This window comes from Bufo bufo, chromosome 1 (assembly GCF_905171765.1).
Source record: "Bufo bufo chromosome 1, aBufBuf1.1, whole genome shotgun sequence".
Lineage (NCBI taxonomy): Eukaryota > Metazoa > Chordata > Amphibia > Anura > Bufonidae > Bufo > Bufo bufo.
The window spans coordinates 67,168,486-67,191,515 of NC_053389.1; the positions used below are offsets into that span (position 1 = coordinate 67,168,486).

General features: G+C 44.7%; 1 protein-coding gene across 2 annotated transcripts in view; it reads left to right on the top strand.

The window, feature by feature from the left end:
* LOC120996088 (FXYD domain-containing ion transport regulator 6-like) overlaps nt 1-16,466 on the top strand; it is a 117,508-nt gene extending 101,042 nt beyond the window's left edge. For both annotated transcript variants that reach the window (XM_040425793.1, XM_040425802.1), the window contains exons 3-8: nt 374-415; nt 2,266-2,340; nt 10,049-10,088; nt 13,684-13,733; nt 13,820-13,859; nt 15,744-16,466. In XM_040425793.1, coding sequence (XP_040281727.1) covers nt 374-415; nt 2,266-2,340; nt 10,049-10,088; nt 13,684-13,733; nt 13,820-13,848 — 236 coding nt within the window. In that variant the 3' untranslated portion in view covers nt 13,849-13,859; nt 15,744-16,466. The remainder of the gene's footprint in view (nt 1-373; nt 416-2,265; nt 2,341-10,048; nt 10,089-13,683; nt 13,734-13,819; nt 13,860-15,743) is intronic.
* The last annotated feature ends 6,564 nt before the right edge of the window (nt 16,467-23,030 follow it).

Sequence of the window (23,030 nt, forward strand, 5' to 3'; positions counted from 1 at the left end):
TATCTTCGGTTCTATCTGGCAGATGTGGACCTATTCAAGTCAATGGGTGTCCATATCCGTGATACGGAGTACACGCGGCCAGTGTCTGTATATTGCGGACTGCAATACGTGTGCATGAGCCCTGAGGCTATACATACTGTGATGTCCCCTCCTCCATGATCCCTGGTGGTCCTGTGTCTGGATCTCCAGCTGGCACACAGTCTGGTAATGGAGGGATGTCATTATTTTACAGGGAACTAGATTTTTTTTTTTTTACCTCATTCATGTAGTCGCTGTAGTTCTGCCGCGCTACAGTCATGTAAGGTTATCTCTCAGATAAGAAATGTCGATTTTGAGAAATCCACATTTTGAGGTTTTTCTGTATTTCTTGCAGGTGTCGGTGAAGATAATAAAGAAAAAGATCCATTTACCTACGGTAAGGTAATCAGATGTAGCTGGGACAGAGCGGAGCAGATTGACATAGAATATTATGGGAAATTATTCAATATAACTTATAATTTATTCATTTAAAACTCTGCTTTATGTACGTAGGAGTCCAGGGGGCGGTCCTATGCGATGACTGACAGCCGTTACTGTCTATAGAAAGCTGTCAACATGTCAGTCACTGAGTGGGACCAGACATTGGACCCCTAAATATAGAAAGAGCAGGGATTTAAAGGGTTTGTCTGGTATTTTTATATCAATGGCCTGTGCATTCGTATGAACGCTTGTTAGTGATGATTTGGCAGTGTAATACTGTCGGGGATCACCTGATGAACCAGCATCGGGTAACTGGAATCTTTCAGCAGGTTTAAAAATCCTAGTTTGCCGGCGGCAGATCATGCTGTGTAATCACGATCTGCTGCTGGCAAACAGTGATTCAGTATGGGGACGAGCGATGGCATTAGTGATCACTCCTCCCTATACTGAGGAGGAGATCGCTGCAAGTAATAGCAGCAGTCTCCTCCACTGACGAGCAGGCGATTTGCCGGGAAGGAACGCTTCCCTCCCAACAATCGCCTGCTTCATCTGCGTGTGTAATATAAGCTTTACTGCAGTAAAGTGATCTGTACAGACCAAGAAGTGGTGCCTATTATTAGCATTAGTGGCCGCCCCCATAATCATGTTCGGGAAATAGAATAATAAAAAATCTGCAATCAGAAAATAAAAGCTGATTAGAAAAAAAGGAGATGTGCTACTATCTGGTTTTAACTGGCAGATAAAAATGTTAGTAAGTTCTGCTGCCCCTTTGATTGTGCCAGACTACTGCCCCTATTATTGTGTCTGCCGTTGGCCTCATTAACCTGCCTGTTGCTACCCCCAATACTGTGCCTAATATTGTTCTTGCTGGTACCTGCATTATTGGGCCTGCTAATGCTGCCCAAATAATGTGCTGCCTCCCACAGTATGTCTACTGTGACGCCACTTTCTTATGCCTGGTGTGCTGCCCCAATACTGTGCCAGTGTTTGGTGCCTGCTGCCCCTCAATACCAGGCTTCCTGTACTGCCCCCCTGTGGTATGCCTGCTGTGAGACGATCATCCAAAATGGCAGTGAAAACTGATCTTCTAGAGTTATAGTCCTCTCAAAGAAGAGGCCAAATATACATTGGATATAAGGGATTGAAAAAAAATCCTTTGCACAAAAACCTGGTCTAGACCGGGGGTCTTCTCAAAGAGGTGGTCTTAACTCTTTTCTAGTGGCTTCACTGGATTATGTTATCTACTACAAATAGGTCATACAGTGTAACAAAAAAAATACTGTAATATAATGCCCAATAAAACATTGCAGTAGCAGGGATATTTACCGTTTTTTTGCATTTATCCTAATGAAAAAGTAATGAAATATTCTACAGTTTTAACACCAGCACCTGGATCTGAATACTTTTCTAATTGCATTTAATTAAACATTTAGCATAGCCACTGAGTTATTCAATAAAATGTATCTGTATAGCGCCACCTGCTGTTTGTTTTTCTCTTATTTCTTTGACCTGCTCACTGAGAAGGTCGCACATGCTCAGTTTTATCTTTTAACTGCCGCCTGAGCTGTGATAGGGTGAGCTGAGACACGCCCCCTGAGCTGTGATAGGGAGAACTGAGACACGCCCCCTTAGCTGCAGCAGAAAAGACACGCCCCTTGAGCTGTCAGATTGATATAAATCTAGCAAAGCAGGGAATGGGGAGATCTATGGATCCATGTGAGGTGCAGGGCTGGTTCTAGCTTTGTTAGAAAGAGATTGTCATGTACATATGCCATGGGATAACCCCTTTAAATGCTATTTCCACAGATTATGAAAGCCTGAGGATTGGAGGCCTGGTGTTTGCAGTGGTCCTATTCACACTGGGGATTCTGCTGATTCTGAGTAAGTGCTGCATGAAAACTGATCCCTGGCATGTGGTTGCTTTATTTGAACAGACTACAGTGACACCTAGTGGTCAGCAATAATAATACAGGTTTGTAGTAAGGTTGCTAAAATTAGGGTTTAGGTTTCATTTACTGTGTTCACTGCAGGTTATCTTTTTGCTTTTTTGTGTCTTGAATGGATCATTGCACTTGAACGTTTTTATGCCACAAAAGAAATGCCACATAAAGTGGACGTGTATTATAATTTTTTCTTGGCCACCTGGGTTTTTTGCCACTGTGGTGTTTTTAGGCATTTTTTGCACAGAGTGGGGCACATATACTATACACATTCTGGGGCTCATTTATTTAACTGATATACACCACTTCTGTGGCGTATATTGGTCGCAGATTTTGTAGCATGCCATTTTGCGACAAAATATGAGACTTTTTCCCTGCTTACGGCACTTTTTCCGACATGTCGAGAAATGGAGCCATGACATGGGCGAGGAAGAGGGTGGGCCGGCAGACCCGCCTCATTCATCATTTTCTACGTCAGTTTTTGGTGTAGAAAATGGCTTACGTCTACGCCAGCAAGAGAGCTGGTGTAGATTTAGGTTTGTCGCACGTCCTGCTGGAGGAAGTACCCAAGTTATGTAGAGGCCTACCCCTCCAAATAACTTTGGAGCTTACTCCAGCAGCACAGAAAGACTTAAAGTGTATCTGTCATTCTTTTTTTCTATTTGTGTAAGGTATAGGGGCAGTGATGCTGACCATTTTTGTTATATACTTTAATTACTGAAATCATACATTTCTATCAGAAAAATAGCTCTAAAGTGGCCCATTTTGAGCCTTAGCAATGCTGCTCTCTTTACATAACTGTGGAGACCTGCTCCACACTGACTGTTATGTAAACAGAAGAGAGAGGAGCCTTGCTATGTCTAAAAATGGGCCACTTTAGAGCTATTTTTCTGATCGAAATGTACGATTTCAGTAATTAAAGTATATTACAAAAATGGTCAGTATCACTGCCCCTATACATTACAAAAAAAAAAGAAAAAAGAATGACACTTACACTTTAAGACCAGCGTGTAAATTGCTGGGCTTAATAAATGAGTCCCTCTGTGCCTTTGTAACACCAGTCTAAGTATAAAGTCTGTCGGCACATAATGCGCCAAATTTATTAAGAGGCACAGGGCCTTTTAATAAATTTGGTGCATTTCCAGGCAGTCCTTGTGCCAGACACTCAAATCTATGCCAGCTGTGAGCCATTTTCTGGCATAAATGATAGTAAGTCCGTTGGGACTGCAGGAGGCTATACCACTCCACTAAGCCCTGCCTGCTTTTTAAGTGAAAAGTCGCAAATAATGGTGCAAACATGGCATGCACCATCATTTGCGACTTTTTTACATCACAATATTGGCATAAACACCTTGATAAATGCCGCTAAGTGTGTCTTACCACTGAAGTTTTTCACCTACGGTATGGAGAAGAGGATGTGAAAATGACTGAAAAATTGCCAGGAGCATCAGCTTCAGATCCAGCATTTTTGAAAAGAAGCAAGAAAGTAAAAAAAAAAAACACCAGGTGCAAAAAGACACTTGTGTATCCTGCGTTTCATATGTCACATGGACCTTCAGCTAACATTTGGAGCTGGCATTTTTACGAGAGAAAAAACACACACCAAAAAAGCTACTAAAACTGCGTGTGAAAGTAGCCTGAGGGTGGCGTCACACACAGCTTTTTGTGGCAGTCTTTTGAGCCACAAGTCAGAAGTAGGTTAGAAGGGAATGAGAAATATACTCCTTCTTCCTGCTGAATCCACTGTAAGGCCTCCTGCACACGACCGTATGGCTTTTTCAGTGTTTTGCAGTCCGTTTTTCACGGATCTGTTGTTCCGGTTTTTGTTTCCGTTGTGTTTCCGTTTCTGGTCCGTTTTTCCGTATGGCATATACAGTATACAGTAATTACATAGATAAAATTGGTCTGGGCATAACATTTTCAATAGATGGTTCCCCAAAAAAACGGAACGGAAACGGAAGACATACAGATGCATTTCCGTATGTGTTCGGTTTTTTTGCGGACCCATTGACTTGAATGGAGCCACGGAACGTGATTTGCGGGCAATAATAGGACATGTTCTATCTTTGGACGGAAATACGGAAACGGAATGCATACGGAGTACATTCAGTTTATTTTGCGGAACCATTGAAATGAATGGTGCCGTATACGGAAAGCAAAAAACGGCCAGTAAACGGGGGAAAAAAACGGTCGTGTGCAGGAGGCCTAAGGCCTCTTTCACACGAACTTGTGTCCCCCGAGGCCGTATTGCGGCCCACATACAGCGGGTCCGCAATATGCGAGCACCGGCCGTGTGCATTCCACATGACGGATGCGGAACCATTCACTTGAATGGGTCTGCAAATCCGGAGATGCGGTGAGGAACGGAACCACGGAACGGAAGCACTACAGAGTGCTTCTGTGGGGTTTCGTTTCGTAAAAAGATAGAACTTGTTCTATCTTTTTGCGGAATGGAGGGATCGCAGAACCCATTCAAGTAAATGGGGTCGCGATCCGCATGCGGCTGGCACACGGTCTGTGCCCGTGCATTGCGGACAGCAATTTGCGGTTCACAGCTCGGCTTTCGTGTGAACGTCAGTAAGAATTATGGACCCTGTACAGATACACGGTTTTTTAGCTGAATTTATTCACTTGCATAGCCTTTTTCTTATTGCGCATGATCTGGCATCCTTGTCAGATATTTTCTTGTAGTTGGTTTTAAAACCTGCATTAGTCGGAAACTGCTTGTGTGATTTTAGACTAAGGCTTGTTTTACACTAGCGTTAGTGAGATCCAGCAGGCTGTTCTGGCAGGGAACAGTCTGTTGGGTGTCTCTGGATTCGGCATTGCCGGAAACTACATGATTGCCGCCTGGCGCTATTCACTGTAATGGGAATCAGCGGAGATCTGGCCACAATTTGGCAAATATGGCGAGAATCGGCTGGACTAAAACCACTGATACAGAGAGACCTGTCGGAACAGTTCTGCTGTGTGAAACTAGCCTTAGGCTTTATTCATACACTACAGTCTTGAAGCAGTTCTTCGGCTTTTCGCGAGTGTGGAGAGGATAGTAGCGGTGAAGGCGGTAGTGCAGGTGGTTGTAGTTCTCACAGTGGCTATTGCCGCTCCAACGCTCTCTGGGCCATGCATCTAGTGAATGGAGTGGGGCCCAACTCTTCTTCCCCCCGGTGCACATGCTATACTCTGGGGTCTCTCCCCTGGTGGTGGCTGGGGTGCCCATGATGTTAGATGAATGGGTAGCGGTAGTGGAGTAGTGACAACCAAATCAGATATGGAGACCAATCACCAGTCCAGCTTGGTTATAGTAAAATAAAGTCTCTCTTGTACTGAATTGATGATGGTTGTCACAGTGCAAATACAGTTCTCAAGTATTTCACAGGGTAGATTTTTTCCCAAAGGCTGTGTATAGGAAAGGCTAGGCTGGTGGTCTACCCTGAGTGTCTTTCCACATATACATACAATCTTTCCAATAGACCAAAGGCACGCAATCTCCCTCAACTCAATAGGGTGCAGTCCTAGATCGGATGGCCAGTCCGTCTGAGTAGTGTGGCGGGCGCCAGAAGCAATACAACCCAAACCACACGCATTAAAGTCTACAGCCGTATGCGTGCATTGTATTTACTGTCTTTGTCCAAGCATTGTCCCCTTAAATGGTCCTCAACCATCTGCAAAAATTGCTTCTTTCCCTCAGAGGTTTGTTCTTAGCAAAAGTTGCTTTTTCTAGCAGCTTCTCACTTACAGGATTGTTGTCTCCCTGGAGAATTTTTTTTCCAGCTTTAGCATACACATCCTCTCTCTCAGCTGACTTGTCAGGAACTACCCTGCAGCAAGGGGTAAGTGGAGCCAGTCCACCACCTGTAAGTCTTACTTAGGACTGCCAGTTAACTTTTTTCTTAGGCTACTTTCACATCTGCGCTGTCCCTTTCCGCTATTGAGATCCGTCATAGTATCTTAAATAGCGGGGAAAATGTTTCAGTCAATGGGGACAAAACTGAACTGAACGAAACAGAGTGCACCAGAATGCATTCCGTTCCGTTTGGTTGCGTCCCCATCGCGGGCAGAATAACGCTGCAAGCATCGTTTTTCTGTCCGCCATGTGGTGCAGAGCAAGACAGATCATGACTCACAATGTAAGTTGATGGGAAGGGATCCGTTTTCTTGGACACAATGGTTTTAGAGGCGGATCAGTCTTGGCTATTTTAGAGCTAATACAACCGGATCCGTTCAGAACGGATGCAGACGGTTGTATTATTATGACGGAAGCATTTTTTGCTGATCCATGACGGATCCAGCAAAAACACTGGTGTGAAAGTAGCCTTACCCATATACAGCCTTTTGATATACATACTGCATAATAAGTCACAGTGGCCATTTGTACTAGTGATCGTGTACAGTTAACACCTCAGTAAATATTTTAACAATTTTAGAAGTGAACCATGGTGTATCATAACATTAACCCTTTACAAATGACCCATAGCATTAACCCTTTAGCAGTGAACCACTGGGTCACTGCACTTGGTGCAGTTTTAAATGTGTTTTTTTTTTTACACCAAACATAGAGGTGGATACAAAATGAAGGTAAAGTATAGAAGAAAGACTTAGGCCCCTTTCACACGCACGGAATCCGTACCCATTCATTTCAATGGGGTTTCTCACGCATCACTTGTGCGTTGCATGAAAATCGCAGCACGTTCTATATTCTGCGATTTTCACGCAACGCAGGCCCCATAGAAGTGAATGCAATGCGTTTTTCACAGATGGTTGCTAAGAGATGTTGTTTGTGTACATTCAGTTTTTTATCACGCGCGTGCAAAACGCATCAAAACGCATTGCACCCGCGGGATAAAAACTGAACAACTGAACGCGATCGCAGGCAAAACTGAATGACTTTGCCTGCGAAATTGCGCATTTTCCACTGAATGCATTTGCAACGCATCTGGACCTAATCCGGACACGCTCTTCTGCAATGGGCCTTACACTTCTCTCTTTTAGATCCACCTTTTTTTGGTTCAAGAAACTGCATCAAAAATGAATGTGTGAATTCAGCCTTGGAGCATAGCTATAAGAGAACTACTAATAGCAGCAATGTGCCTAATACTTAGAGGAAATGTAGCATAACCTGCCCATATCCGCAAGGACACGTTCAGTGTGTTTGTACAGAAATAATGGTGCATTATCCTAATAGGTTATAAAATATGAATGTGAGGAGACATCTGCCTTGTAATACAGTTAGCACTTTAGTAGATGTGAAGATTTCTATGGCTTCTACAAAGGCCATAACAGCACAAACAGTCTTAGGCCTCATTCACACGACCGTTGCCGGCCGTGGCCCGTATTGCGGCCCGCAAACAGCAGATCTGCAATATGCGGGCACCGGCCATGTGCTCCCAGCATCACGGATGTGGACCCATTCACTTGAATGGGTCCGCAATCTGGAGTTGCGGTGCAGAACGGAGGCACGGAACCCCACGGAAGCACTACAGAGCGCTTCCGTGGTGTTTTTGTCCATGCCTCCGCACCACAAAAAATTAGAACATGTTTTTTTGCGGTGCGGACGGATCACAGACCCATTCAGGTTGATACATAATGCTGCCAGTGTTATCCAATACATTCCAGAACTGTAAGGCCTCTTTCACATGGGCGTTGCGGGAAAATGTGCGAGTGCGTTCCAGGAACACCCGCGTTTTTTCTGCGCGAGTGCAAAACATTGTAATGCGTTTTGCACTCGCGTGAGAAAAATCGTGCATGTTTGGTACCCAAACCTGAACTTCTTCACAGAAGTTCGGGCTTGGGTGAGGTGTTGTGTAGATGTTATTATTTTCCCTTATAACATGGTTATAAGGGAAAATAATAGCATTCTGAATACAGAATGCTTAGTAGGTGATCAATTGAGGGTTAAAAAAAAATATAAAAATTAACTCACCTTCTCCTCTTGTTCGCGTAGTTCCCGGTCTCTTCTTTACTTCTTTAATGATGAGCTGTGGGCTAAAGGACCTTTGGTGACGTCAGATCACATGCTCCAATCACATGGTACATCACCGTGGTGATGGACCATGTGATTGGAGCATGTGATCTGACGTCACCACAGGTCCTAGCCGATAGTAAAGAAGAGACCGGGAACTACGCGAACAAGAGGAGAAGGTGAGTTAATTCTTTTATTTTTTTTTAACCCTCAATTGATCACCTACTAAGCATTCTGTATTCAGAATGCTATTATTTTCCCTTATAACCATGTTATAAGGGAAAATAATACAGTGGATAGACTGTCACCTAGCAACCATGCGTGAAAATCGCACCGCATCCGCACTTGCTTGCGGATGCTTGCGATTTTCACGAAACGCTATTCACTTCTATGGGGCCTGCGTTGCGTGAAAAACGCAGAATATAGAGCATGCTGCGATTTTCACGCAACGCACAAGTGATGCGTGAAAATCACCGCTCATCTGAACAGCCCCATAGAAATGAATGGGTCGGTATTCAGTGCGGGTGCAATGCATTCAACTCACGCATCGCATCCGCGCGGAAATCTCGCCCGTGTGAAAGGGGCCTAAGGGTTACATAGCATCATAAATCAATATAATGCTGTGTGAATCCCGTCAGTGCTGGGAGGTCAGGCCGGGTGCTGCGATGCAGACTCGCTGCGGGAGGAACACTCGTCTGCAAGGGGCCTAAACCTTAAGTTTTTTTTCACACACATGAAAAACGCATGAAAATGGATTGCACCCGCGCAGAAAAAACTGAACACCTGAACACAATCGCAGATAAAACTGACTGAACTTGCTTGCAAAATGGTGCAAGTTTCACTGAACGCACCCGGAGCCAATCCATTATCACTTGTGTGAAAGAGTCCTTAACGACTCAAAACAGATTCATCCTTTTTAGGGCACATGCACACGAACGTATTTTCTTTCCGTGTCCGTTCCGTGTTTTTGCCGGACCGTATGCGGAACCATTCACTTCAATGGGTCCGCAAAAAGAAAAAACGAATGGACACGGAAACAAACAAGCCCTAGGCCTCATGCACACGACCGTTGTTTTCAGGTCTGTTCCGCCGATTTTAGCGTTTCAGGTGCGGACCCATTCATTTCTATGGAGCCGTTGAAAATGCGGACAGTGCACCGTTTGCCATCCGTGTCCGTGATCCGTGGTTCCAGTCCGTCAAAAAAATATAACCTGTCCTATCATTTCTGCAGAAAACATTTCGCGGACCCATTCAAGTCAACGGGACCGCTAAAAAACGCGGAGGCACACAAGATTGTCATCTGCGTCCGCGTCCGTTTTTTTCCTATCATTTGCATGGCAAACCTGTGTTAGACTTTTTTTTATATTCCTTTATGTCTGGTGGTCCTCCAAAAATAAGTGAAGACACACGGAAACAAAAACTGAAACGGATCACGGAACCACATTTTGCGGAACGGAACACAACAACGGTCGTGTGCATGAGGCCTAATCCTAATTTAAAAATGTGGCCGGCTATGTACTCCATTGATAATGATTATGGAAGAGATGCACAATGATCACAACACATGCAGCATGTACGGTAATCTACCAGTGTGATTGGATTGGAAGTATTGGGTTGTTAGGATTCTGCTTCTGATGGAGAACATATAATAAAACACACATGTAATGTGATATTTATCTTCATGCAGGTCGGAAGTGCAGATGCAGCAACCTGAACCAGAAAAACAGGTGACAGATCTATCTATTTATCTATCTATCTATCTATCTATCTATTTATCTATTTATCTATCTATCTATCTATCTATCCCACATTTATCTATCTGATATCTATCTAACCATCTGTCTCATATCTATCTATATATCTATCCCACATTTATCTATCTAATATCTATCTATCTATCTATCTATCTATCTATCTATCCTTTATCTATCTCATCATCTATCTATCTACAGTGCATACAGAGAGTCTTCAGACCCTTTCAGTTTTTCACATTTTGCTATGTTGCAGTCTAATAAAATATCCAGTTTTTCCCATCATTCTGCCCTCAATACTCCATAATGAGAAAGTGGAAACAGAATGTTTGAAATCTTTGCTAATTTATTGAAAGGGGAAAACTAAAATCTTGCATTGACATAAGTATTCAGACCCTTTACTCAAGACTTAGTTGGAGCCCCTTTGGCAGTAATTACAGCCTCCAGTCTTCTTGGGTATGATGCCACAAGGATTGCATATCTGTAGTTGGGGATTTTCCACCATTCTTCTCTACAGATCCTCTCAAGCTCTGACAAGTTGGATGGGGACCGTTTCAGGTCTCTCCAGGGATGTCCAATTGGGTTCAGGGCTCTGTCTGGGCCACTCAAGGACATTCACAGAGTTGTCCCTAAGTCACTCCTGTGTTGTCTTGGCTGTGTGCTTAGGGTCATAGTGATGTTGGAGGGTAAACCAAAGGTCCAGAGCTTTCTGGATCAGGTTGTCATTAAGAACATCTCTATACTTTGCTCCATTCAGCTTTCCCTCAACCCTGACCAGTCTCCCTGTCCCAGCCACTGAACCCCCCCACAGTATGATACTGCCACCACCATGCTTCACTGTAGGGATAGTAATAGGCAGATGATGAGCAGTGCCTGGATTCTTCCAGACATGATGCTTAGAATTGAGACCAAAAATTTTCATTAGACTAGAGACTCTTATTTCTCTCAGTCTTAGGCCGTGGCCATATTGCGGCCCGCAAACCACTGCCACCGGCCGAATGCGGACCCATTCACTTGAGTGCTTCCGTGGCGTTTCTTTCCGTTGTTCCACACCGCAAAAAACGATGACGTCATATTTTTTCGCGGTGCGGACTGACCACAGACCCATTCAAGTTTATTGGGTCCGGCCCGCTGCACAACGGCCGTGTGCATGAGGCCTTGGAGTCCTTTAGGTGCTTTGTGTAAAGTTCAGGTGGGCTTTCATGTGTCTTTGGCTACATGCATACGACCGTTGTGTGTTTTGCAGTCCGCAATTTGCTGAACGGCACAGACAGCCATTAATATAACTGCCTATTCTTGTCCGCAAAACGGACAAGGATAGGACAGGTTATATTTATATTGCGGACCGCGGTACGGAGCTACGGAGGCGGACAGCACACGGAGTGCTGTCCGCATCTTTTGCAGCCCCATTGAAGTGAATGGGTCCGCATCCAAGCCGCAAAAACTGCGGCTCGGATGCGGACCAAAACAATGGTTGTGTGCATGAGGCCTTTTACTGAGAAGAGGCTTTTTTTCTGGCCACTCTGTCATAAAACCCTGATTGGTGGAGTGCTGCAGTGATGTTTGGCCTTCTGGAAGTTTCTCCCATCTGCACACAGGATCTTTGAAGCTCAGCCAGAGTGACCATTGGGTTCTTGGTCACCTCTCTTATCTATTTATTACTTATCTCTTACTTATTTTGGTGGCATGGACAACTCTAGGAAGAGTCCTGATTGTTCCAAACTTCTTCCATTTCAGAATGTTTTTGTACCCTCCACACAATCCTGTCTCTGAGCTCTACAGGCAGTTCTTTCCTCCTCATAGCTTGTTTTTTTGCTCTGATATGCATTGTCAGCTGTGAGAACTTATATAGGCAGGGCTGTGTCTTTACAAATCATGTCCAATCCACTGAATTTACCACAAGTGGACTCCAAACAAGGTGTATAAACATCTCAATGTTGATGATGATGAAGAGAAGTGTGAGACCCCCAGAGATAAATTTCAAGTGTCACAGTAGAGGATCTGAATACTTATGATCATGTGAATGTTTATCTTTTTTCGTTTTAATAGATTTGTAAAAATTCTGTTTTCACTTTTTCATTATGGGGCATTGAGAGCAGATCTATGCGGGGAACTTAATTTTTTTATTTTAGTACAAGGCCGTGACATAGCAAAGTGTGAAAAAAGTGAAAGGGTCTGAAGACTTTCTGAACACATTGTATCTCTATCTCTCTTGAGCTCATATGCTTCACTCTGCTGGCAGCTGCCAATAAATGTAGAAATGTCTCACCGACTTTACTACTGTCTTTCCAATTACGCCAGCAGTGGCAGACTTTACCAAATGCTTGGGGCCCTGGAGATCAGTGGGCCCCTGTTGGCTGACTGTAAAAAAATAAAAAGAAGACTAAAGGAGACATCCTCCCTCTGTAGTCAGTGGGGCTTTAGCTGGCCAACAGGGGCAGAGGTTCCTGGACTGTTGGGGGCAGAGCTTAGTGGTGTGATGAGGACGTAGATTAGCGGCGCAACGGAGGCCCTATAAATGCCAAATCCGCCCTTGTATGACAGTAGGTGGCTAATTTGGCATTAAGGGGAGCTTTTGCCTGCTGAGTTTGTCAGAGAGATGATAGAAAACAAGCTAGTAAAGGGGTTATCCTGGAATTAACACTGATGACCTATCCTCAAGATAGGTCATCAATATAAGTTGGTGGGCTCCGACACCCAGGACCCCCACCGATCATCTTTTAGAAGATGCCAGGGCTCTCCATGAGCACCGCAGCCTCTTCCTAGTCCATGTGACGTCACCATACATCGGTCACGTGGCCTAGTTGCAGCTCAGATTCATTCAAATTAATGAAGCTGAGCTGCAATACCAAGCACAGACGCTATACGATGTGCGGCACTGTGCTTGGTAAGGGTTTGGGAGGCCACCTCGCTCACCAGAGCTGATCAGTGGGGGTGCCCGGACTTGGACCTTCGCCCATGTGATATTGATGACCTATCCTGTGGATAGGTCATCAATACTATTTCCATGATAAGTACCTGCTAGCTTTAGGCCAAATGGGACCTCTTATCAATTGTATCAAAAAGGATGCTATATGTCATTGTTTAAGTTGCTTTTATTTTGTTTCTAATGAAACTGTGGCAAACCTAATAAAAATAATTTAAAATCAAACAAATGGGACCTCCATACAGCCCCTACTATACTGGATGAGATTATATATGAATTTGTGTGGAAAAAAAACATTATGGGGGAAATTTATCAAACTGATGTAAAGTTGAACTGGCTTAGTTGCCCATAGCAACCAATCAGATTCCACCTTTCATTTTCCAAAGGAGCTGTGAAAAATGAAAGGTGGAATCTGATTGGTTGCTATGGGCAAATAAGCCAGTTCTACTTTACACCAGTTTGATAAATCTCCCCCTATGTTTCTCAGAATGAAATCAGAGGTACAGCATGGTGCCACACTTCAGATCTGTGCCACATGGTTTGTGATATAATTTTTTGTATGGCTGCTGTCCAGACATAGTGGCGTCTGTTCTTGGTTTCAGATGCTTCCAGTGAATGGATCTTAATGTTTTCTATGTTTCTTAGGGCTCCAGGTGATGAAGAAGCTCAGGCAGAAAACCTTATAGCCTCAAAAGGTGATTAAAAACGAATGGGGCCTGTGTACGTCCAGCCATACCGTCATCACCGTACTAACTTTTATATACTTTTTCTCTTCCTGTAGCTCGAGGAGCTCAGAAAACAGACAACTAACAAGACAAATTGTGAGTTTTCCTTAAAGTTATACTATTAAAATGTATTAAAATGCCCAATGTTGTACTAATGAGGGCAGAAGCTGCGGAGACTAGTCAGACCCCCGCTGAGCTACGGATGGCCAAGAATTGTATAGTACTGGATAACCGCAATTGCCAACTTTTCAGAAGTTATATCTCAGTGGAATTTTCTTTGGGCATTGACACGTCCCTTTTCTCAGCCCACGCCCCTTTCCATGCCGCTGCATCGTCCCCTCCTTGTGTATATGGACACCAGGATGAGTCTGATGATGCAGCATCCCAACTCTGCTTTCCTGAAGGTGCCGAGATTTGGCAGCTCTTCCAGGAGCCCTCCCTTTTTCCCCGGAGCCTCCCGGATATCGTGGGAGAGTTGGCAAGTATGTGAATAACCTTAAAGGGCTTATCCCATGATTAATGCAAAAAATTAAAATCTGATATTATATTGTCCATGGCAACCTCTCTTTAACAAAGCTAGGCCCTGGACCTCACATGGATCCAGAGATCTCCACATTCATTACTCCTATTGTTGTGCCAGATGTACGGTAGTTCAAGCTGGCAGCATGTTCTTTCTCAAGAGGCGTATCCCTATCTGTTGCAGCTACTGGAAGTCGAAGGATGGAACTGAGCATGCGCGTGCATCTCAGTGAGATGGACAGAAATAATAGAAAAAGAGCAAACAGCAGGTGGCGCCATACACATAGATTTTACTGAATAACTCTGTAGCTATACAACATTTTTAATTACATGCAATTACAAAAGTATTCAGAAATCCAGGTGCTGGTTTAAAAACTAGAATATTTTTTCATGGGACAACCCCTTAAACCCATCATGCATATATATACAGTACAGACCAAAAGTTTGGACACACCTTCTCATTCAAAGAGTTTTCTTTATTTTCATGACTATGAAGGCATCAAAACTATGAATTAACACATGTGGAATTATATACATAACAAACAAGTGTGAAACAACTGAAAATATGTCATATTCTAGGTTCTTCAAAGTAGCCACCTTTTGCTTTGATTACTGCTTTGCACACTCTTGGCATTCTCTTGATGAGCTTCAAGAGGTAGTCCCCTGAAATGGTCTTCCAACAGTCTTGAAGGAGTTCCCAGAGATGCTAAGCACTTGTTGGCCCTTTTGCCTTCACTCTGCGGTCCAGCTCACCCCAAACCATCTTGATTGGGTTCAGGTCCGGTGACTGTGGAGGCCAGGTCATCTGGCGCAGCACCCTATCACTCTCCTTCATGGTCAAATAGCCCTTACTTTCAAAGTTTTCCCAATTTTTCAGCTGACTGACTGACCTTAATTTCTTAAAGTAATGATGGCCACTCGTTTTTCTTTACTTAGCTGCTTTTTTCTTGCCATAATACAAATTCTAACAGTCTATTCAGTAGGACTATCAGCTGTGTATCCACCTGACTTCTCCTCAATGCAACTGATGGTCCCAACCCCATTTATAAGGCAAGAAATCCCACTTATTAAACCTGACAGGGCACACCTGTGAAGTGAAAACCATTTCAGGGGACTACCTCTTGAAGCTCATCAAGAGAATGCCAAGAGTGTGCAAAGCAGTAATCAAAGCAAAAGGTGGCTACTTTGAAGAACCTAGAATATGACAAATTTTCAGTTGTTTCACACTTGTTTGTTATGTATATAATTCCACATGGGTTAGTTCATAGTTTTGATGCCTTCAGTGTGAATCTACAATTTTCATAGTCATGAAAATAAAGAAAACTCTTTGAATGAGAAGGCGTGTCCAAACTTTTGGTCTGTACTGTATATAACGATTTGTACAGGGCCTATAAAGTCTCTGGGACTATGGGGCATCTGCCACATGCAGTTTATTTATTGTATTTCTATTTTCCTTCGCAGGACCCCAGGGATTACCAGAGAACAAACTACGCAAAAAATTTAAGGAGCGCTTCACCTACTACTACCCATCGTAAACCAAGCCTTCCCTCTCCGCCATGTTGTGCGTCCGCACCACGTGTGAACCTCTTAGTTACGATCTGTGTCTCAGTGCGATCCGTGCTCTTCACTTGTAATGTCTAGAGGCTTAGAAGGAATGGAGATGTCAGTAACTTTGCGGCCAGCGTTTAGTCTCGGTCACTGCGTTAGATTAGGGAATTTCACTGACCACAGAAAACGTATCCCTTCTCATTCTAGATTGTCATACACTTGACCTCTGAAATCATCAATTTAGTAAGACGAGTGTTAAAACTGTCCATTTCTATAGGAGGTCCCGGTAGCCAGAACAAAAGTGTGCTTGTGCCTTTAAATATTCTTGTTAGTGAGTACCGTGGAGTGACACATATTACCAACACGTCCCATATATGTTACGTGTAAATGATCATGCATATCTGGTCTTGCTGTGTATGCCTACATCACTCACAAAGCGCCAGGAGTCCTATGCAGAGTATAGTGCTGCAGACTCTGTTCTTACATTTAAACACACTGCTGTAATACTCTGCACTGCTGTGCGCTGCAACCCACATTAAAATAGCCCTAGATTTCCTATGAAACTAGAAGACATTTGAGCTTATTGACAAAATAGCCCCGGGATTTGGGGGGGGGGGGGGGTGGACCATAGCAAAATCAAAATGAGGTGCACTTTTGGGCCACTTTCCCTTGAGATTTGTTGCATTCAGTCTTTTGCTCCTTACCAAATGGCTCCGAAACGCGTTGTCAGCCCATACCGTCACAGTCCTAATTTTAGATGAAACTGGGCCAAGAAAGGGGTGGGGCTTACGCAAGTCCCACCCAAAGTGGGCATTCCTAGGCACCTGAGGGGAATCGCCAGACATCTGACAGGTGGGGCTTAAATTTCCGAATTTTACATTTCACGCTTTGGCCCTGGAACATTGCTAAGAAGCAAGTGACATCATTTTCAGCCGGGTGCACCAAATTTTTACTAAAATAACCCAGCTTTCTGCTTTTACGGAGGGTTCTGCACGTGAGCACTTCCGTCTCCATTGGCGCTATAATGAGCGCTGTAGTCAGTTATCTCCGGAAGTCCTGTGGAGAACGGTTGGCGCAATAGCGTGCATGCTAGATCGCCATTTTAGGCTACTTTCACACTTGCGTTTCGTCAGGATCCATCATGGATCTGCACAGACGGATCCGTTTAGATAATACATCCGTCTGCATCCGTTCAGAATGGATCCATTTGTATTATCTGTAACATAGCCATGACGGATCCCTCTTGAACACCATTGAAAGTCAATGGAGGACGGATCCGTTTTCTATTGTGCCCGATTGTGTCAGTGAAAACGGATCCGTCCCCATTGACTCCGTTTGGCTCAGTTTCATCAGACGGACACCAAAACGCTGCAAGCAGCCTCCAGAGCGGAATGGAGACGGAACTGAGACAAACTGATGCATTCTGAGCGGATCCTTTTCCATTCAGAATGCATTAGAATGCAAACTGATGCGTTTTGGACCGCTTGTGAGAGCCCTGAACGTATCTCACAAACGGAAACCAAAACGCCAGTGTGAAAGTAGATTTAGTCATAATGGGGGACCTATTCTTGTGATTGGTGTGGGTCTATAGTTGCCAACAGTCCCGAATTTGCAGCCCTCTACGATTTGCCTACTTTTCCGGGACTCTGGGAGGCCTCTCCGTTTTTCAGGAGCCCCCAGGAGAGTTGACAAGTGAACCATAGTGTGACCTTCAGCCATAGATGAACCCAGACATGTATATTAGAGAATCGTGCTTTAGGCAATTGCGTGATATAATTCCATAATCAAAACTGATGTATGTTTAGGAATTGCTACAAAGGGCGTTCTCTGATGTTCAAGCATTCGCCGTTTTCCGGTCAGACAGCAGCTTTGCCATTTATTTCAAGTTCTCCTCTTGCCTGGTCCCTGTGCAGATGTGGCTGTTTCTGTGGCATGTTCTTACACAATCAAATGTGTGTTTCCTAAAATATGTACCGATCTCGCTGTGATTCTGGGGCATCCCCTGCTCCTCTCCTGAAAGAACACAAGCATCTTTTTTTTATTGTGTATGTATATCTAGTGACGTCAGAACAATGTGAAATAAACTTGTCCATCTAACCCTCCACCGCCTTGCATTCTTGGTGTTGCAAGGGCAGCCACCGCCTCTGAGCAGAATGGGTAAATTCCATGGTTGTCACCTCGTGACATTGTCCCATAAATCTTCCTATAGATCCTATAATCGCTTTTCGCCTCTAATTGGCACACATGACCTCTCCTGTGTTTGCCTATGGTCTATAAATCCTATTGTCTTGTGTATTCTCTGCTCCATATAACCTGTATAGCTCTATAAATCTATGTATTGATTCATATGACGACTCTTTATGATTGATATTGCCTACCCCCATCTATTCATCTCGTGTTTTATAGGCACTAACACAGCTAGAATTTCACGACCCACGTATATATATATAAAACGTATTTTTGCCCCATAAGACGCACCTAAGTTTTAGAGGAGAACAATAAGAAAAAATATTTTTCATTAGACCTCTGATCAGACCATAAAACCTCAGCTCACAGCCCCAATCAGACCCCCAATGTTAATAAGACCCTCAATCAGACCTCAGATCACAGCTCCAATGTTAATAAGACCCCTATAAGACCTCAAATCAGAATCAGACCTCAGATCAGACCCCAATGTGAATGACCCCCAATCAGACCTCAGATCAGACCCCATGCCTCAGATCAGCCCCCATGCCTCAGAGCAAATAAAATAAAAAATAAAAAACTTACCTCTCCTGCTCCGGACGCCACGGGCTCCCAGGATCCAGCTCTTGCTTTTCTTCCTGCCACTCGCTGTGTTGTGACCCGACGCAGACAGCGTGAGGTCACAGAGCGTCCTCAAGCTGTGAGCAGCCATAGCACAGCCGACGGCAGAGGACCAGGAAGCGGTGAGTACAGAGCGTTCACCGCTTCCAGGTCCTCCAGTACTAATGAGCACTTCCATAATGGAAGCGCTCATTAGTATTTGCCCCATAACACGCAGTGACATTTTTCCCCCACTTTGGGGGAGGAAAAGTGCGTCTTATGGGGCGTAAAATACGGGTATATACCCAAAAAGGTTAATGGAGTGCAAAGCCCAAGTCAGAAACAGGTGAAAAGGGTGCCGGCGTTGTCAGATCCCGATGTATGGTCCGCAGCACTCCTTTTTGATGAAAAACTACTTCACCCATGTGAACAGGTGTGACATCACCTCCCTCCCTTATAGGGCACTATCTTTCCAACCATTGCTACTGGAGCCCCTAACTACCTTTTTAACTCCATGCTAGGGGCACATGGCTCCCCTTATTGCTCCCTGGTCAGATATGCTTATCTGGAGCTCTAACTATCACATAGCCCAAAATTCAGGCAAAGCAACTAACAAAGGAGTCAAAAAATAATCAGTTGAAATAGACAAAGACCCAGCCTATCAGTCAGGAAATGTATTGGATCGGTTTATACAGCTGAAATAATTTGGATTGTCTTTACCTACTTATGGAGTTTAAAAATGTGTCCCGGCGGTAGAAAATGTGATGCAATAAAAAATAAAATGTAAAAAATCACTTAAAGGGGTATTCTCATCTGAGACAATGGGGGCATATTGCTAGGATATCCCCCCCATTGTCTGATAGGTGCGCTGGGATCCTATATTGAAAACGGAGTGGGCCAAAGTGGTGACTGGAGGACTCCGGTCCGGCCACCACCAAGCGCACTCCCTATAGAAGTGAATGGAAGCGCACCGCACATGACCGGCCACCGCTCCCATCTACTTCTATGGGCCCGATGGAAATAGCCGAGCCAGCACTTGGCTATTTTTGGCGGCCCCATAGAAATGAATGGAGGGCGGCTGCGCATGTGCAGTGCGCCCTTCACGATTTTCAGGGCTCCGTTTAGGAGATAGGTGCGGGTCCCAGACCTGCACCTAACATACAGTGGGGCCATACCCTAAGGATTTGCCCCCATTGTCTCAGATGAGACAACACCTTTAAAGGGCAGCAGATTTGTCCCTATGACACTGGCTGACCTGTTACATGTGCGCTTGACAGCTGAAGGCATCTGTGTTGGTCCCGTGTTCATATGTGTCCGCAGTGCTGAGAAAAATGATGTTTTAATATCTGCAGGGGAGCCTCTAGGAGCAATGGGGGCGTTACCATTACACCTAGAGGCTCTGCTCTCTCTGCAACTGCCACGCCCTCTCCACTTTGATTGACAGGGACAGGAGGGATGATGTTTTCACTGCCTGGCCCTGTCAATCGAAGTGGAGAGGGCGCAGCAATTGAAGAGAGAGCAGAGCCTCTAAGTGTAACGCCAACGCCCCCGTTGCTCCTAGAGGCTCATTTGCATATACAAAAACTTCATTTCCCTCAATAATGTGGGCACATAGGACCAACACAGATGTCTTCAGCTGCCAAGCGCACATGTAACAGGTCAGCCAGTGTCATAGGGACAAAACTGCTGACAGATGCCCTTTAATTAAATCCCATGCCATTCCAGTGCCAATGCTCTGGCGGTCCACGCCAGTCTCTGTGTATTTGTCCTGCAGTGGTGATGTGCCGCTCTATCACATAGCCCGACATTCAGGCAAAGCATAGGTCGTCTGTGGTGTCAAAGCGATCAGAGTTGGACTTGTGTGCAGCTAAAATACATTCTTGAGACTTTTTCTTCTAGTGTTTGAGACAAACGACAGAGCAGAGTGAAGATTCAGACTTAGAAATAATGACATAGTAAGCGATCTTCGATGGCCAGATGATGAAGGCATATCATTAAAATACAGCCGTCCACTAGTACATTGACATCAATGTCTTTTCATACATGACATTATTATTACATTACTATGTACACCTCGCAATTCTCAACTGGACAAAAGTTCTGCTATATGACAACCTCCAAACATGGGCTCATAAATAGTTAAATGCAGCGGCCTGTCCAATTCCCAATGTCCTCGGAGATCCACACTCCGTATCACAAATTCATTTTCAGTATGTAATGGGGATAACACTTTTCATTTCTATTTCTTACTTCTTTACTTTGTATCCCTAAAAACTTTTAGAAAATAGCTTAGGCTACTTTCACACTTGCAGCAGAGTGATCCGACAAGCAGTTCCGTCGCCGGCAAAACGTATGCCACATGGCATTAGTAAGACTGATCAAGATCCTGATCAGTCAGAAAAATGCATTGAAATGCCGGATCCGTCTTTCCAGTCTCATCAGGCAAAACGGATCCGGCATTTATTTATTTCACCCTTTTTTTCGGTCTGCGGAAGGACAGTTCCGGCATTCTGGTATTCTGAATGCCGGATCCGGCACTAATACATTCCTATAGGAAAAAATGCCGGATCCGGCATTCAGGCAAGTGTTCAGTTTTTTCCGCCGGAGATAAAACCGTAGCATGCTGCGGTTTTATCTTTTGCCTGATCAGTCAAAAAGACTGAACTGAAGACATCCTGATGCATCCTGAACGGATTGCTCTCCATTCAGAATGCATGGGGATAAAACTGATCAGTTATTTTCCGGTATTGAGCCCCTAGGACAGAACTCAATACCGGAAAAGAAAAACGCTAGTGTGAAAGTGTCCTTAGCAATAATATTGTCATAAAAACCTTGGTCCATATGATTTAGGATTACGGACATTTGGCAAATCATATGGACTAAGGTTTTTATGACAATATTATTGCTAAGCTATTTTAAAAAAAAATAAAGTTTTTGGATACAAAATAAGAAATATAAATGAAAAGATAGTAAAAACCTCCAAACATAAATATGCAGAAGAGGAGTTACGCCTGGTATTAGGGCTCATGTTTTGCGGTCTGTCCTTGTGCACCGAACAGGCTCCTGCGAGACTTGAAGCCCGGGCACGACTATGTTTTCGCTGCCTGACCTGTGAGTCTAACTGGTGGCGGCGTGGCAAAGCAGGCAGGGAGCGGAGCCTGTGGGTGCAATGGCACTTCTCTTGTTGCACCCAAGATTGTTTTTCTACACATCGAACCCACATAAACAAATGGGAGTAAAAGCATTACATTCAGCAGACCTGCGCACATCTCGCCTGTCAGCTGTATTACTGCTCGGAAATCTGGTGACAGATGCCCCTTAAGTCCTGTAAATGCCTCATCTGATTGGACTCGTTTTTCCAGGACTTCCCACAGAAGCTCAATCAGATTAAGATCTGGATCTGGAAATTGGAGGCAAAGTCAATATCTTGATCCTTTTGGGAATCTCTTAATTCCCTGCATGCTGTAGCAGCTGGTATGTATTGTTGTATCACTGAAGGGATGACTCTTCACTACTAAAGGGGGTTAGGCCATGATTGATGTAAAAAATAAAAAAACAGACATCATACAGTACAGGACAAAGCTAGAACCGGCCCTGTACCGCACATGGATCCAGAGATCTCCCCATTCATTGCTCTGGTAGATTTATATCAAGCTGACAGCTCAGGGGAGTGTCTTTTCTGCTGCAGCTCAGGGGCGTGTCATTTCTGCTGCAGCTCAGGGGGAGTGTCTTTTCTGCTGCAGCTCGGGGGCGTGTCCTTTCTGCTGCCGCTCAGGGGGGGCGTGTCCTTTCTGCTGCCGCTCACGGGGAGTGTCTTTTCTGCTGCCGCTCAGGGGGCGTGTCATCTCTGCTGCAGCTCAGGGGGAGTGTCTTTTATGCTGCAGCTCAGGGGACATGTCATTTCTGCTGCAGCTCAGGGGGAGTGTCTTTTCTGCTGCAGCCTGGGGGGCGTGTCCTTTCTGCTGCCGCTCAGGGGGGCGTGTCCTTTCTGCTGCCGCTCACGGGGAGTGTCTTTTCTGCTGCAGCTCAGGGGCGTGTCATTTCTGCTGCAGCTCAGGGGGAGTGTCTTTTATGCTGCAGCTCAGGGGACATGTCATTTCTGCTGCAGCTCAGGGGGAGTGTCTTTTCTGCTGCAGCTCGGGGGGCGTGTCCTTTCTGCTGCCGCTCAGGGGGGGGGGCGTGTCCTTTCTGCTGCCGCTCACGGGGAGTGTCTTTTCTGCTGCAGCTCAGGGGGTGTGTAATTTCTGCTGCCGCTCAGGGGGTGTGTAATTTCTGCTGCCGCTCAGGGGGCGTGTCATTTCTGCTGCCGCTCAGGGGGCGTGTCCTTTCTGCTGCAGCTCTCTCCATGTAACTGTCACAGCTTCTAACAGAACATATGGCTGGTGGCAGTTGAAGATTTAAACTGAACAAGTTCGA